The sequence below is a fragment of the Camponotus vicinus genome, unplaced genomic scaffold (genome assembly GCF_025532165.1).
Source record: "Camponotus vicinus isolate PSW18456_S1 unplaced genomic scaffold, iyCamVici1.0 SCAF_5, whole genome shotgun sequence".
Taxonomy (NCBI): domain Eukaryota; kingdom Metazoa; phylum Arthropoda; class Insecta; order Hymenoptera; family Formicidae; genus Camponotus; species Camponotus vicinus.
Window position 1 is genome coordinate 11,699,354 of NW_028141977.1, and position 18,135 is coordinate 11,717,488.

The 18,135-nt window shown below is 32.4% G+C and overlaps 1 protein-coding gene and 1 long non-coding RNA gene across 15 annotated transcripts in view; one reads left to right on the plus strand and one right to left on the minus strand.

Moving 5' to 3' along the window:
• The window catches only part of LOC145971760 (uncharacterized), a 152,343-nt gene extending 137,370 nt beyond the window's left edge, over positions 1 to 14,973 (minus strand). For all 3 annotated transcript variants that reach the window (XR_014438970.1, XR_014438969.1, XR_014438968.1), the window contains exon 1: positions 14,420 to 14,973. This is a non-coding gene — a long non-coding RNA (uncharacterized LOC145971760). The remainder of the gene's footprint in view (positions 1 to 14,419) is intronic.
• Positions 1 to 18,135, plus strand: part of Dlg1 (MAGUK family member discs large 1) — a 276,280-nt gene that overhangs the window by 137,655 nt on the left and 120,490 nt on the right. For all 12 annotated transcript variants that reach the window (XM_083099768.1, XM_083099758.1, XM_083099759.1 and 9 more), the window contains one exon: positions 15,527 to 15,562. In XM_083099768.1, coding sequence (XP_082955894.1) covers positions 15,527 to 15,562 — 36 coding nt within the window. The remainder of the gene's footprint in view (positions 1 to 15,526; positions 15,563 to 18,135) is intronic.

The following is an 18,135-nucleotide window of genomic DNA, read 5'->3' on the forward strand; positions in this document are numbered from 1 at the left end:
TTCGCCGACCAGACGCGCGCGAATGTTTACAATGTACACAAAGACACGGCGCGTTATATCACCGATACATACATTCGCACACGGAGTCTCCTCTCTCGCCATTTTCGCTCGTTTACTACGGAATGCAATTTCGTGCCAACGTGGCACATGGCATACAGCGACATAACATCCTGTGCGACAGATTACCACTTTGTTTGCGCTTCCCGGTACTTCGAAACGCAATAAAGATCTCGGGTTCTGGCACAAGCTGGTTCTGACAGAAAGATGGGGATAAAAGAGGATAAAAGGGGATGCAAAACGGCCAATGTAAAAATGCCTTTTGAGGGATTAGATGGTACTTCATTTCAATTTATAGTTTATTGTAGTATATTGTAGTTTATTGTAGTGTGTAGTTTACTGTAGTTTTCTTTTTAGTTTTTTTTAGTAAAAGATTTTTTTGTTTCTTGAAATTAGTTGAATAACTATATCTGTAAATTAAATGTTTCAAAATTAAAATAAAATAAAATATAAAATTTTTATGATATGCAAAATCCTAAAATACCAAGTTTATTAAATATACTCTCTAAAAGTGAATCAGTGAAAATATCACTAATTTAAACAGTAAAATAAGATTTCACTGAGAATCAGTGAGTATTTTACTGATCTTCAGTGGAAACGCTTATTTTTTGGTTATTTTATCTTATATCTCACTGATTATGGTCAGTTAAAATAAAATTCACTGTAAAACCAGTAATCGCTAGTTCGTTCATTTACCGCTACGATCGCTATCTCTCTCGTATTTAATTTTAGTCATAAGAATTATATAAAGTTTGCAAAGAGCGACATTTAAAATTAGAAGTATTGTTTCGATTTAATTTCTGATACAATCTCAATAGAGAGGCTTCAGATATTAAATCGATCTTTATAAATCGGACAAATAAATGTCTGGCGACTTAATGAAAATTATTCATTATCTATTTAAAATAATAAGTTAAATATGCATGTAATATAAATAAAATAAAATTTTTAATATAATAAATATTTAGTAAATATAAATAAAATTTTTAATTTTATATAAAATAGATAGAGAGATGAATTGTAGTTTAATATTACTGATAATAACGAAAGAAATATTACTGATATTGAGAAATATTACTGATTGAAACAGTCAAAATTATTAACTGATTCTTTCAATAAAATATCACTGATTTACAGTGCTGTACTTATAACTGCTGTAATCAATGACTATTTACTGTTTTTCAGTGATAATACACTGATTCACTTTTAGAGAGTATATTTAATAAACTTGTTATAAACGCGGTATTTTAGGATTTCGTATTTTATAAAAATTTTATATTATATTTATATTATCACAAAAATATAATTGAAATATTTAATATATAGTTATTCAAATAATTTTATTCAACAAAATCTTTGACTAAAAAAACTAAAAAAAGAAATTATTAAATGATATAAAATATGTACTCTCTAAAAGTGAATCAGCGTATTATCACTGAAAAACAGTAAATATCACTTATTACAGCAGTTATAAGTACAGCACTGTAAATCAGTGATATTTTATTGAAAGAATCAGTTAATAATTTTGACTGTTTCAATCAGTAATATTTCTCAATATTAGTAATATTTCTTTCGTTATTGTCAGTAATATTAAATTACAATTCATCTCTCTACCTGTTTCATATAAACTTAAAAATTTTATTTATATTTACTAAATATTTATTATATTAAAAATTTTATTTTATTTATATATTACATGCATATTGAACTTGTTATTTTAAATAAATAACGAACGAATAATTTTCATTAAGTCGCCAGACATTTATTTGTCCGACTTATAAAGATCGATTTAATATCTGAAGCCTCTCTATTGAGATTGTATCAAAAATTAAATCGAAGTAATACTTCTAATTTTAAATGTCGCTCTTTGCAAACTTTATATAATTCTTATGACTAAAATTAAATACGAGAGAGTTAGCGATCGTAGCGGTAAACGAACGAACTAGCGATTACTGGTTTTACAGTAAAATTTACTGGTTTTACAGTAAATTTTATTTTAACTGACCATAATCAGTGAGATATAAGATAAAATAACAAAAAAGTAAGCGTTTCCACTGAAGATCAGTAAAATACTCACTGATTCTCAGTGAAATCTTATTTTACTGTTTAAATTAGTGATATTTTCACTGATTCACTTTTAGAGAGTATGTACATGAAAGCAGTGTTGTTATTAAAATTGATAAAATTATTAAAAATTGATATTTAATCGTTATTAAAATCAAAATTAATCTAATTTATTAATATCATTTAGTCGCGTGCCGAAGCTTTACCTCTCTTAACGTTAAATACGCGCGCGAACGTAATCGCAATTAATTGCGACTTGTTCGTGCGGGCGATATTATCCAATAATTTATCCGTCGTTGCAAGTGGACTAGCGCGAAGAGAGAAATATGAAAATATAAACTTTCGCAGAGCGTACGTGCACGTGTATCGCGTCGTCGCATAACACGATCGTGCGTGGAAACGCATGCAAATTCCCGGGTTAATTAGAGCTGCATTACCATATGGTTCGATGCGTCGTCATTGTCATCATATGCGATATTACTTGCCAGGAAATGGTTGGTCTCTCGTAGCGCACGCAATCGCACACGCGCGTGCATTCGCCTCTAAAAACCCGCGCACGTCAAACGACGTAATGCGGGGGAGTTATTAAAAATAATGCTAATTGTCTCGCGAATATACGGAAATTTCCACCGCCATACGTATTATGTTATTATCTACATATCTACACATATAGCATCTATATCAACACTTGTTTGCATTAAGGATTCTCGTACTGAAAATGCTACCTCTCAAATAATGTATGATTAAAACTTTGCTAATGCTAGTAATTAGACGCATTCATTTGTAGATATGAAGGACATATCTAATAAAAGATATTTCTTTTTGTGCCTTTCTTGTTCATAAACCATTCGCACAATGCATTATTTTAAATTAGTTACTCCATATCATGTATTATAGTATATATTATATTTATGAGCAAAATGCATAAATTTCCTCTCAATATACTGATTATATGCAAAAAGATGGCTCTCCTTAAAAATGTTTCGCGCGCTAGAAGAATTTTAATTGGATACAGGATTTGCGGTTGAAAAATCAACGATTTTTTCTTCGTTTTATGTAGGAAACGTGGCTTTTTGTTTTATATTATCAAATGACACATAACGAGCGTAGTGAAGTCTCGTTCATTGGATTAAACATCGGAAGTCTGCTCCGTTTTACTCCGCCATTAACGCCGGCCAGCGGCAGCTTTATGGCTTCTTAGGGATCTCATCGTTAAACATTAATTAAGATGGGATCTACTCTTCCTAGCTGATCGATCTTAGTACAATTTTTCGTTAATCGACCATCCGTACACGTTGGATTCGAGATAAACATTTAATTTCTGCAAAGTAGAACGTGATGATTTATCGTTATTAATTTAATTTTAATATCATCTCGTAATAAAACTGTATAAAATATTAAATAGAAGCACACATAATATTTTTGATAAATTTAAATCGATTATTGTTGAACTAAATGACATTTAAAGTTCCTTCAAAAATTATCTAAAAGAAAAAATAATTTGAAAGCGTTAAAAGTATTATGAAAAAAATAAAAATATTGTTAAAAGATATTATAATTATTATGCAAGATATTTAGAGCATCATGAGGTTAATAGTTCAACGTACGACATTTGCTGTTGTACATTTTAAAAAATCACCCGCCACGCTATATCTCAAGTAATTTTATTCAATATTTTTCATTCATGCATAGTACATGTTTTGTATTACGTATAAAAAATAATTATTCAAGATATTCTCTCAATATGATATTCGGTCAAGAGAAATGTCATATATACATAACCGGCAATAACAAGTTTTTTAATTATTCAATTAAGTGGAAAAACATCCAGAAAAAGTGCAATAATTCGAAAATGTTTTATCGCACATACGATAATTTTTAATGGTAGTTGGAAAAGGGATCATTTTTTTATTACTCTTTTACTACGGTCGGTTATTGTTCGGATTCGATGAAATTCCGATACAGGGTGTGTTTCATCGCACTCTTATTATTACCGCGACCAACAGAAGTGGAATTATAAATCAACAATGAATACAGGAGGGGAGGACGGGGATGGGATAACAAATATCGAATTTACGATTTTTTTCAATTGCCGTCCTTTGTTAGTTATTCTCTTTTTTTTATTATTATCGTCTGGAACCACCGCGGCATCGATAAATTCTTTTACCTTCCCTTCCCTTCGCTTCCCAGGATCGTCGATCCGGCCTTCCGGTGACGGACGGTCGCGCAGAAATTGACTGACGACGACGACGAAACATCGAGACGCGTATCATTTGTTGCGAAAATATTCAACCGTAAATTTTAACGCGATACACGCGCGATTGCAGCAATACGCCGGACACACGCGATTTTTCGTTAGATCGGGATACTTTATTTCGAATATGCCGACAGCGTGAACTGTAGCATGTTTATATGGAATGTATTGAACGGGAATGTATTGAATCCACGACTATAATTTTAACCAGTGATTTCTCTTAAAATCCTAAATTCTCTAAAAAGCAATAACAGTTGGATTTTTACAATCTTTCTTTTTCATACATAGAACATTAAATTTTAAATATAATATTTATATATATTTTATTTTAATTATATATTTATTTTATTTATTTTATATTTATAAATATATAAAATAATTTTTTTATAAATATAAATAAATAAATATATATATATATATATATTTTATGAGCACTTTATTCATTATAATTTTATTCTGGGGATTATCTGCTACTTTCTATATTTTACTGGAATTTTGCAGGAAATATATTATGTAATCCCCTCAATGATATTTCAACACATTTTAACGACAGCTGTAACAAACGTGTAGATATAGCCTATGGGCATAGCTATTCTATTTTAATAACCGGACTATATATCACGGTATTAAAAAACTGCGGACTTTGCGAGTAAAAGAAATACTGTCGCGGATTCGTGCTCCCGTGAGTTTACTGGCTTCTCGAAGGGCCAGATTATGGAAATAGCAAAGACAAAGGATCGAGATCGCGTCGTAAAGAATGAAATAACGAAGGCGGCGGGTGCACGGCAAAGGCGGCTACACGCGGAAAGAATTAACGATGTACCTTTAAGCCCCGTCGTGTCTGTAACGGCATTTTTACCTTTCCTTCCCTTCGTAACCGCAGTCTTCCATAATCGTAAAGAAGAATATCAGACATGATCGCAAGTTTCCTGTTCGATATTGAAGTGCGAGCGAACGATGCCCACGTAAAATGCCGTATTTTTATCGCTTATCTTGACAGTTAAATAAGACATAAGGTTTTTAAATCGCGATATAATGTTCGCGAGTTAAATTTTCATCGTTATATGTACCGCAAAAAAAATTTTCGATATTATAAAAATTATAGATTGTAATAGTAAGGGAAGTATAATTAATTGCAACTTTTATTCATAATATAAGCGTGTCCGTAGTGTGTCTATAGATGAAATGCTTTTGTGATATTCTTTCCATGTGATGATTGGTTTTCTCAATTCTTCTGGTTATTTCAAAATATTATGTCTTTTCGACTCCAAAGAAGAAATATATCTATATGTATAGATACCAGACTATTGATATGTCTTTCCAATACCGACTTTTCTCTACTTTTTCTTTTTTCCAACCTTTTCCACAGCAAGCTTCTTATATCCTTTATATATTCTGGCTCTCTCTCTCTCTCTCTCTCTCTCTCTCTCTCTCTCTCTCCCCCCCCCTTTCTCTAATTTAATTATTGTAACTAATGTTACAACATAATAGAGATGGAGAAGAATAATATCCCGCTTTTCCAAATTAGTGAAAGATTTGAAATATTTCCTTTTCAAAAAATAGATATCTAAAATATTTATTTCTCTCTATCTTACTACTCCTAAAAATTTATGTCATGTTTCTATTATGAACAGAAGTACAAAAATTATATTTTCGTTTTTTTCAGTACTGAAATTTAAACTCGCTAAATATATACTAATTTCAAGTATGAAATCATCTGTGCAATCGCGTGAGGGCATTTAAAATTTTATATTTTTCAATAAATAGTTACATTAAATTAGATATCATTTCGCTGAACACATGCCATGACTATGTGATAAATCATAGAATTGAGAGATACCGTACTGTTTTAAAATTTTATTTACAACGGGAATACTCGAAAGTACGTTACAAACAGGTCTCGAATTGCAATATCATGTATATAGCTGCCTGTTAAAATTTATTGAAATATTTTTCGATAGAATATTTACGATGAAAAATCGTGTATTCAGAAATCTCAATAATTGTTTATTATTATACGTCTTTATTATATGCCTTCTTTTTATTATGTGCCTTTTAAAGTGCAAACGAACGATGCCCATGTAAAATGCTATATTTTTATCGCTTATCTTAACAATTAAATAAGACATGAAATTGCAAAAATTAATTATTCGGATATTAAGTTTCATGAATTCCTCTTTTTATAGAAAGATTTGTAGTTATATTATACATAACGAGTAAGAGTTAAATTTATCGAAGAGAAAGAGGAATTATTAAGAATTATTCGTATTTTATTGCGCAATCTTCGATATCTCTCGGCACATCGATTATTACTCGAGGTGATTATTAAATCGTCTGCGGTTTCTCTCTCCGGCATTCGTGTCCCGGCCAAGTTTGATAATTAAGAAACGACAAGGAGATTGGTAGGACGTTAGGCGGACGAAGTCGTTAATAATTTAAGCTAGTGAGTCGTGACTCGAACGAGCCCCCGCTTCTCGATCTCGAAGAACAATTCGGTATTTGCTCGTCTACGTAACGTCGCGAAGGCGTGGCCCGGGCCACGTCTATTAATTATTGCCAGCTACGCGTGTTCATAATTAAGAGGTAGTATTGCCCGGCAGCCTCGGGGCTCGCCTAAATGGTTTTTCGTAAGAAAGTTTGGCGCCGACGCGCCAGTTTTTCACCTGGATGTTTTGCGTCCATCCGTGTCGTCATCCTTTCGATCGAACTGTTGTCGCAAGACATCCGCAAGAAGAATCCCTTATAGCAGTAATTTAATATAAGCCGCGCTCTGTCTTTAATTTAATTACGTTTGCGCGCGAGAACAAAGTTGACACAGAGTTGTTGCGCACGATACCATGAAATAATTTCGCGCAATTAGGTAATTTTGACAAAATATTATCGCGTGCAAATTCCTGAACCGTCGAGGAAGTCAAGGTGTGCTCGGGAGTCTTCGCGACGTAGAATTTACGAGCCGTCCTCACAATTCCAGCGTGCCTCCATGACGTAATTTTATTTACTGCGAGACATCTATGAAATTTAATCAACGTACAGAGCTATTTCGTGCTTACAAAAGATTTTGATGGTTCAAAATACTTGATATAATCAACTCTGCGCCGTGTAAAATATGTCAGGAGAAATTATCGAAAAATTAGAACGGAGTACGCAATAAAATCAAGACGGAAACAGATTAATAAATTTAATTAAAGAACGAATAAAGAATAATTAAAATATAATATCTAATGTAAATGACACATAATAAATTTTTTATTGCGTATTCCTGATTAAAGATACATAAATACATCAAAATCGAAAAATTTCTTGAAAATTTTTATGCCTCGAAGTATATTGGCCTAAATTTTCGTCACACCGATAAAATTGTGACATTGAGCGATAAGCGATACTAAAAACACAAGAGGTAAAAGTTTAATCTGGTTTTTTCGAGCTCATATGTCGTTGATCTAATCTCCTTAACCATTAAATCGTTGACTTAGAACTTAAATCTCGTGCTCGTAACTCGGACTTTCTTAGAAAATGCGTATTCTCGTATCTCAAGCAATTTAAACCCCGGGCACCGCAATAAGTGTTGCTCTCCTTTTATTAACAATAAATCATAGCGATTTTTCAAGGATGAAAAGTATATTGTGCGCTTGCAATAAAATGTATTGTGCTATTCATACTCTGCCTTTGCACTATTTACCTTCTCTCGATTTTTTTTACATCAATGCCATCTTCAAATTGTTCATCTAATATAAATATTTGTTAATATATTTCTTGTTTTTATGCGCCATTATAAAATTATTCTCTGATGCATTATTTATTATAATTATATTAATTATATATTGTACATTGAATAAAAGCAGATTCGAACGAATTAAATGAATAAAATAATGGAATAAATTTAAAAATATTGTCATTTGGAAAGTAACAAGAAGTTTTCAATAAACCAATTTTATTTATTATAACTTATTATCACAGACATCAGTTTTGCTAGCAAAAAGATAAGTAAGATAAATAATGAAAGTTATGAACAGATATTCTGCTAATTAGAAAATATGAAATGAGGAATTCTTCTTTTTCTCTCTTTACAAGATGAAATATTTGTCCACAAAATTTTCATCAAACTGCCGAAAGAAATATAAATCTGAATTTTTCATGTATATATTACAGATATACCAGTTATAATTTGTGATTAATGTCAAATTTACATTTCTCTTCAGGTTAACATTCGCAATTTTATCCAGATTGTCGCGTCCCGTGAAAAAAAGAAAAAATCCCGCGATGAAACAAGGGACAGAGACATATTTTACGAATTCTTCTCAAACGGACGAAGGCATACTTTAAAGGTCATACCTCTCTTAGGCGCGTAATTTATTTCACGAGAGAAGAATAGTATTCCACTTAAGATCATCCCCTTAAATGCCCAAAGGGTCCCTCGCTCCCAATGTTCGCGTAGCTCCTCTTTTTCCTCGCAGCAATACAGCTGCCTTTTATCCGCGGCGTCTCTTTGCCTCCCCTCTCGCCATATTCCATCCGAGTCGTAAGCCGGATTTACGAGCTCGCCGCGTGTCTCACGAGAGACGAACACCCCCGTCTCGTCGCGCGACGCTATCTGCTCGCGGGACGTTTTCCCAATCCAGTGCTCAACAAATCATCTTTCCAGCGAAAGCTTCTTCTATTTCCGTGGATTATCGTTGCACGTAAGATAAGCGAAAAAACGCTTCCTAATATACGTCGCTCGTTTATCCATCATAATTTTGCGTCGTTCACGTCAATTTATTTAGCGTAAATAAATGTCATAACGATCGGATAATTATTACGTACGTAAGTTAAGCGAGCTGTAATTAATCGTTACGAGAATATGAATAATTTCGCGCTTATGTTGGCACGATTAAATTTTATGGCTTCATTAACCGTCCCTTCAATGCACATTACAAAGTTTGTCTAATTAATGTCCTAAAACTTGAAATGTTTCCTAAAACCGAGGCCGAGAATCAACGTGAATTTTATGATTAATCTAAAATGCGAGAGAGATAGAAAGCCGCAGAAGGATCACCGAAAGGCGGCATATGCGCACATGACCAGATAAAAAGCTGGGTATTTTAATACCCCATGATATTTTCCAGCCTCTAATTATATTGCTGGCATCCGTTTCCATTGTCCTTTGCGTACCTTACATTTTCCCGCTTAGTTTTAATTAACCACCTAATGTACCAACGAAATGTTAATTTTCTGTGGCATTAGTTTCCCTTAACCGTTGAATTTTCATCGTGCAACTCAGGTGCGCGTTAAGTACATTACGCGCACATAATTCTGCTTAACTAGTTTATTGCTGTTTTTGCAATTGAACCAAAATGCAGATATTTCTTTGATCATTCGTTCAAATTTATTTCAATTAAGTCTCGCCTTTTTTCATATTGCTGTTTTTACGATCGAACCGAAATGCAGATATTTCTTTGATCATTCGTTCAAATTTATTTCAATTAAGTCTCGCGTTTTTTCAATCTCGGAGCACATATTTAATGAATCGGAACTTAAAAACATCAATCGTACACTCTTATAAATTATAACTTGATCGAACAATTTTTTTTATTTTACCTTTAATTTTGTTTAATTTTCATGTAAAAAAACTACGCATCCAATACCATGGGAAATCGTCGGTCGCGATAATAGAACTTTAAATAAAGATAAAACGTAATGCAAATCAGGGCCGCGCGTTTAAGTAAAACGGGCAGAGCCTCGGGAGCTGAAAGTCGATTGGAAACGAGAAAACTTTTTCGCCATTGTTGATCTACGTATTCCACGTCTCGGTCGAAAGTTACGAATGCACGGATTTGCCCGAGGCTCGCGATTAAGTTCGATTCGCCGCGAGAGCATCTGATCCGCCGATCTGTCCGCCGCAAAGAATCATTACGAAGCGCAACCGGCAAATCGGCTTCGTTTCATTTGCATGCTCAGGCTCGCCCGAGCTTCGATATTAATTGGAAAAGCAATTTTATGCAACGCGACAACATTAAAAAGGACTGTCCGTGTTATTGGAGTGTGCATTTTGGTTCGGTATGCAATTTATCTCGAATAAAAGAGTGCTTTGATTTCCGACGTAAATAAGAGACAATCTGAGATATTTTATGGAATATTTTGCATTTTTTTTATACACGGAGAAAAAATATAGTAAAAATTACAATATAATTTATGTAATCGTAAAACATACTGACACATGAAAGATATCACGAGGTTTTTATTTATGCATATACATTCTATTTTACAAAAATATTGTAGTTATTTAAACAATTGTTAATAAATAATAATAAAATATTAACCAAAATAAATGAAGAGGAAATAATAAAACAAATGTATAATTTGGGGAATTTTTATAATAATAAAAATATTCTAATGTTGTTATATTTCAGCTTTACAATAAATGTTATGAAAAGGAGTGTATTTTTTATATAATTTATATTGTAAAATATATATATATATATATATTTTTTTTTTCTCCGTATATAATTACACAAACGCGAGTTAAGTATTTTTTAATTCTTTGCCGAAAACGACTCAAGATGACTGACCGATAATAAAGTGTGCTTAAAGGGGAACTGTCAGTATCCTCGCGATATGCTATCTTCTCGTCGCAGTGCGAAAAGAACGATACTGCTTTAAAGCGTCGTGAATTAGTTTAATCGCTCTTTGTACGCGGATAAATAATGCGTGAAGATAAATGTTAAAGCGTGAGTTCTTAAAGAGGCTGATCGCAGCCTCTTCAAACTTCTTTCTTCACTTAGTGCGGCAAAGATAAAACATTTCCAGCTTTACAAGGTATTATATTATACTTATAAAATATTGCAATATTTCATTATAAATATAACTAGACGCTATATAATATTTTTAAACACCGTAGTTTATGGCAAGAGAAGGAGAGAGAACGGTGTTGAAAAATTATCCGTGAAAATCTCACCTATTTCTCAATATTTCATATCTATCGATCCCTCATTGTTGCGAGTACCTACCTATCGCGCCAAGATAAAATTCCAAAGTAATGCAATTAATCTCGCCAACAACGAGCCTCGGCTGGTGTATTTTCGTTACGAAGAAATTCGATATTAAAAAAGCGAATATGCTTACAGGAATGTGTGCGACTGGCCCGATTTCCATAAATTCCCGGGGCGTGTATATCGAATATGCATCGTAACAAACGTTAACTCGGAGTACACAGAGCACGTTTCAACGTTGCCTCCTATATTGCTGTCATAAATCTAACAAGGCGGCCCGACATTAACCACCGACCGCCGCCTATACTTCCGACCGCGACACCGATCCGACCTTCATGTCCGATAAAATAGCTGTCTATACACTCCCTCGTATTATTTACGCCGATTTAATGAACCGCGTCGAAGCACCGGCGCGAAACGTTCCATTCGCGAGCCCCCCATTCGTTCAAAATCGCAGCGATTTTGTAAAGTCAATTCATAAATCTTTTTCTATTTTGTCGCAGTGCAAGTACCAGTTTATCCGTCTTTCATATTATATCCTTATAATAGAAATAAGGTGAAAAATATTTCTTTCTACTGCACAGGAGAGATATTATATATTATGTGTTCTATTTATTTAATTATATGTATAATTGCAAAAGAAGGAAAATTATACAGGTACTCGTTGCTGTATTTTTTTATGTCGCACATTATATTCTATAAAATAATCATTAGCTATTTGCATTTGCAGTTATTACAGTACTGTTACGTTAATTTCGTAAATCGAAAAGTCAATATCTCTTTGCGAGCCAGATATTAAGACTATTATCGTTCAAATTGAAAAACAGGTGCATTTTTCGACTATTCTTGATAAACATGTTCGCCTTATTCAACAGTTATGCGAATACAGTGCATCAGTAATGGAGATTTTTACGACAATCGATCGAATGTGTTCGCTGCAATAAAAACAACGTACAAGCTCTCACGCGCTGCAAACGTCAGAAATATTGTTCATATTGATTTAATAAAGCACGCCATTCTCATCGCAACAGTGGAAATGGCAACGTTGCGTAAACAATGAGAAGGGAAAATATTCCAGATGAAATTTTCTTTCTTCCAATAGTCTCCCATGACCGAAACTTACAATGCAAAACAGCTGCGATCAATCTTTTTCCGTTTACAAAACTAAATTTTTTCTTTAATCAGCGAAATATCATCGCATGCCTGTCATGAGATTCATTAGCATCATATCGTATATTTGACGGGAAAATAACGTGTATTTCACTGGTGAAGACGTTTGCCAATCTGTCGTTTTCACGATTCTTCGTTGGCGCGATCGCGCAAGCGAGTGAACTATCGAGTTTTGAGAAATAAATCTGGATGTTGCCGAGATTCGTCGTGGATCAGTAGAGTGGAAAATTGGACTTCGTCACCGTGTTTGGTTCACGACAACATTTCTTGCTTTTAATATTCAATAAACAAGGAATTTGTACTCTGTCACGAGATATTTTCGCGCAATTTCGGTCGCTCGTTTTGCGGTCGGTGAATTTCACAACATCGTAAAACGTAAATTTTTAACGCAAATTTCTAATATTTTGAATTACGTTAATATATCTCGTCGTATTATATCATAAAATAATCATAACGACAAGAAAAAAAATTATACTTATTATTAATTATTCTATTTATTAAAAAAATAAAAGGTTCTTTTTTAAAAAGACTAATAAACAAGCAAGAAAAACATTTTACACGAATAAATAATATTTGTATGCTTAAATTTTTGTTTTCTCATTGAATATTATGTGAGATACAATACCTACAGTTGTGTCGATCTATTTATTCATTCCGAGGACAATAGTCACGTATAATAGCATTGCATCAATTACCTGCCATGATTGGTTAAATCTTTATTCATTAAATCTTTATTGCTTTTCTTATGCAAAAACAATATATTAGAAAATTGTAATTGAGAATATTTATATGTGTACATAGAATTTAATTCTTTTATTATTTTGTTTTAATATATTAAAATTGTTTTATGCAATAAAGTACACTACAATTACATATTAATTCCTACCCTAATTGAATGCACCGCTAACACATTCCCGATTAAGTACCATTACGCGTTGATAAAATAGGAGACGCAAAATATTATGCTTTAGATATCATTTCTACCAATATCACCCATTGCACAGTTTATCGATTTGTTCGAGCCAATATTGGATCTATCTTTTGCTAATTTTGGTTGTATTTATGTTATTTCTAATCACACACATACACACACACTTTGATCTCATGATTAAAGATTGAGAAAGGAGAGAAATTCTTGTCACTAGCGAAATATTATTAACTAGATGCATAAATATAAACATTTTACGTTTCTTACGATTATTCTTGGGACATTCATTTTGATATAATTTTACTTTAATTGATATAGTACTCCAGTTATCAGCAAAAATTAATTGATTAAAATTTTTATAGTAATATAATATAATTTAAAATAAAATGTATGTGTATACATGTATTATATGTATACATATACACATATATAAGATTTATAATAACATAAAATTAAATAAATTCATTAATTCAATATTACAGTATTTATTATCATATATAATTTAATACTATATATAATTTAATTGATTAATAACTTGGCTTTGCATCAATTAAAGTAAAATTTAAGACAACAATTTCTCTAAATAAATTTCAAAATATAGACAAATGAACTATAAAAAATTAGGATGGAATTAAAGCGTTATAAAAATAAATTATTACCATTATGCATAATTAATAAAATCACTAGTACATTTTTTATGACATAAATTAGGAAATTAGAAATTATTAATATAGAATATTGATCAATTTGAAAAAATGTTTTCTACCCTTCTTTAGAATTTATATTTTAATTTATTCTCGCAAAATGAGCATGTATATTGAAAGAAGATATTAAAAGTTATTCCAATTAATCATTAAATCTATGAAAGTTTATTTGATCTAATTTATTTTAGTTCATTTATCTTAAGACATCAGATAACAATCTATAATCTTTATAAATCCATATTATCTCAAAATAAAATAAAATTTTGTCACTCACCGCAACAGCGTAATTGATGATATTGATGCAACACACACACGTTGATCTCAAAGTTGCTCCTGGTGCTCGATGTTTTCTGTGTTTCCTCCTCTTAGGCTATCAGGATTCATTACAGTCACTCGCGAATATATTACCGTTCATTACAGTTCATCATTGTCCATTATGTAATATGATAAGAACAGACGCGCGACACTTTGTACGGCACTCCCGAATTTGGAATATCATGATTTTTTGTACAAGGCTCAAATTAAGACGCAATACTCTGCGTGGCACTATCAAAGTAATTAAGATATAACGAATCATTCGCGGCACTCCCGAATTATGCGATTTCGCGAATTAATATCTTGTTTCGCGTAAGGGTTGTACTTCGAGTCAATTACGAATCAGGATATCAACAACAATTTTGAGGAAGATAATATCTTGACTCTCATCACTCGCGACATTACGATGGTTTCGATACGCTTACATTTTGCTGTCTAATTATAATAAATATAGCAAATAATCACACGTTTCTCAAATAATCCGTCGATATGGAGCAACCTTTCTATTCGAATGTCGCCATATGACTGACGAAGGAATAAGTTAAACGAGTATGTCAACAATAACATATACGCCGTCAAGGCTAAATACCTTCGACAACGTACTTATGACAATAAAAACTTGTATTTAGCCTTGACGACATATAGTGTTATTGTTGACATATTCGTTTAATGACACATGTTGAAATATATATTTAATATTTCATAACATAAATTCATGCTGAATATTCTATATTTTGTATATCAAATTAAATTTGATGCGTATGTGAGATATTTAATTTAATTGTAAGATTTAGTCTAATTATATTATTATGTATTATGAATGCATTTTGTATTATTATATTTTGTTTGTCAAATGAAATAATAGTGCGTATTAATATTACACATATTACATATTATAATAATAATACTATACTAATTAAAATAATAATAATATAGTAACGTAATTATGATAATAATGAACATTATTTTGTGAATCTCCATATATATATATATCTCTCTCTCCCTCTCTCTTTCTTTTTCTCGTTTTTTATAATAATATTTTTAATCGGATTTTCTTTTGTTACAGAGTCACGACAGCTGGCAGGGACACGATAGTGACCAGGTAAGCGTTCAAAGTTTGAAAAAAAATGGCTTGCTAAAGTATAATTTGTCTTATTGTATTTATCGGTTTTTCTCTCTCGAAAATCATCTCTGCGTTACTTCTTTTTACACATACTGTATTCCCTATCGACCACGTTTGACTTGCTTCTTTCGGAAAGGCACCCTGACTCTATGAGATTCTTTCGCAATTTGCATGTTGATGTGCTAGTCTTGCGCAGAAATGTCACGTTTGTTCATTCACCGAGCTCCGTGTCTTGCACAAATTTTTCTGGGCTTTGTGGTAGAACCAGTAGAATGCAAATGCACACTTTTGTAATATATGTATCCCAATCTCTTTCCGTTCTGATTTTCCTATATGCCTTTATGCGACACGTTTGTAATAAATGTGTTCGTTATTATCAAAGTGTCTTTAATATTGAAGCGCAAACTCGCATTCTTTGATCTGTTTTAATATTGAATTAGCAATGTATATTTTACTATGCATTTTTATGCATTATATACAGATAAAGATGCGTCAAAATTAACGTATATTTAATTTAATCTCGAGATAAAATTCAGGTTATTTAAATTTAAATTTTCTAAATTTACACATGCGCGTAAAAGATTTTATCAACTTTAATATGAATCTTAAAAAGTAAGTAATGTAAGGTTTATTTTAAATTTACATCTGTCGCGCATAATTCCTCGCGATATTTCATTTATCTGTATTTAGCTGTCAAATCGACGAAATCAAATAGACGAAATCGAATTTATCAACCGACAAACAACATTACAAATAATTAATATGATCATTTACGTACTAATCTAAATAAATCTGAACATAAAACGCGTGAATAGTTATAAACGCGAATAGCTAGACATATGAAGGAAGGGAGAAGCGAGGAGGAGAGGAGAAGAGCGATTTGCATGACAGTGATGCATGCGATCTGTAGAGCTCTTATATCGTCTTCTGGTTACACGGTTACATAATGTGCGCTATATCGAGTGCCGTTATTAAGGGCACAGCTGTTTAATGACGTTGCGCGACTTGCGAAAATATTTGTCGGGAGACAGACAAAGAGAGGGAGAGAGAGAAGATAGACGTCCATCGATACCGATGATCGATTTTCGATCACAACTGCTTGCCGACAACCCAGCTGCTGCTGATGCTCCTCCGCTCGCCCGTTGAGTTTCTCTGTACAATACTCTCGTAGATGGATGCGGATTAATTAATTCCTTATTACATAGAAGTGCCGTATCTGATGCTCGATCGCTTGATTAAACGCGATAGTTCGTCGAGTTGGAATATGCGAGGGAGATTTAATACGCATTCTATCGTAATATCTTTATTATATACAGGTTATTTGATAATTTAAAATCAAAAATATATTTTTAGCCGTCAAGTTGGAACATGCGAGAGCAAGAATTATAATATATTATTGGAACATGTGAAGGAAAGAATTATAAATACTGCATTCTATTGTAATGCAGGCTATTTGATAATTTGTAAAATATATTTCTGTTTAATTTCTTTCTAATGAGCCCCAGAAAAATTGGAAAATAATTTTTATCCAATTCTCCCATCGCGATTTATATTATAAATATGAGCAATTTACGGTTATTGCTCGGCATTTTTCACCACGGAAAACATGCTATTATAAATGGACGACCAAGGCATGTCGGGCGCATTGCTGGAAGACTACGAAGCATCCCTCTGATAATACAATATAGTCTGCGAAATGCCATTGGAGAGAAATCTGAGGGCAGGCGAGACATTTAACAATGGCGCGACATTGAATGTGATTTAGTGTGGCGTTTAATCGGATCTATTTTAGTGCATCTGTTGTGTCTTATGCCGCCAGTGTTCCGGCGACGAAGATATTCAGGATGCTATCGCGATTGTCGCACGCCGAATTCGTCGAGAGATCGTTACAAAATTTCTGACGTTTCAATATGAACGATTAATACATTAATGAATTTAGAAATAATTATATGTAGGCAGATTTCAAACTAATTTTAGCTTTAAAAAACAATATATGTATAAATATATTTATAATATCATAATAGTGAGGTTTTAATTTCTTATAGTGATTTTTTTTAAATTAATATATATAAACTAGTATATAAAAATATATATATAATAATATATAAACTAATATGTATAAAAATTATATTATAATTTTCAATGTAATTGCAATATATAATCATAAAAATTATTAATTCATATAATATGAAAAAAAATATAATGGATATACAGTCTCGTTGAATGAAAATTTTATCTATTTCGAAATTTAGTGCCGTGAATGTAGATATCATTTTGCTTTGGGCGCGATACGTAAAATTGAATCTCGCTCGATGAGTTCTTGCTATAGGTAAACCCTTGCACTCTGGCGAACCGTGTTGTTTTTCAATGGCCTCTTGGAACCCTTCTGAGAAGAGGGAGAGAGTATTCTCCGGCCGTCTTCTTGTTTCGGATATCCACAATACGCGTCATCCACCGCGTCATCCAATGCTCTCTCCGCGAGAAATTCTATTCTCTTTTCCGGAAGTACAAAGCGCACGTCCTTTGTTGTCGTGCATCGACTTCATCTCGTC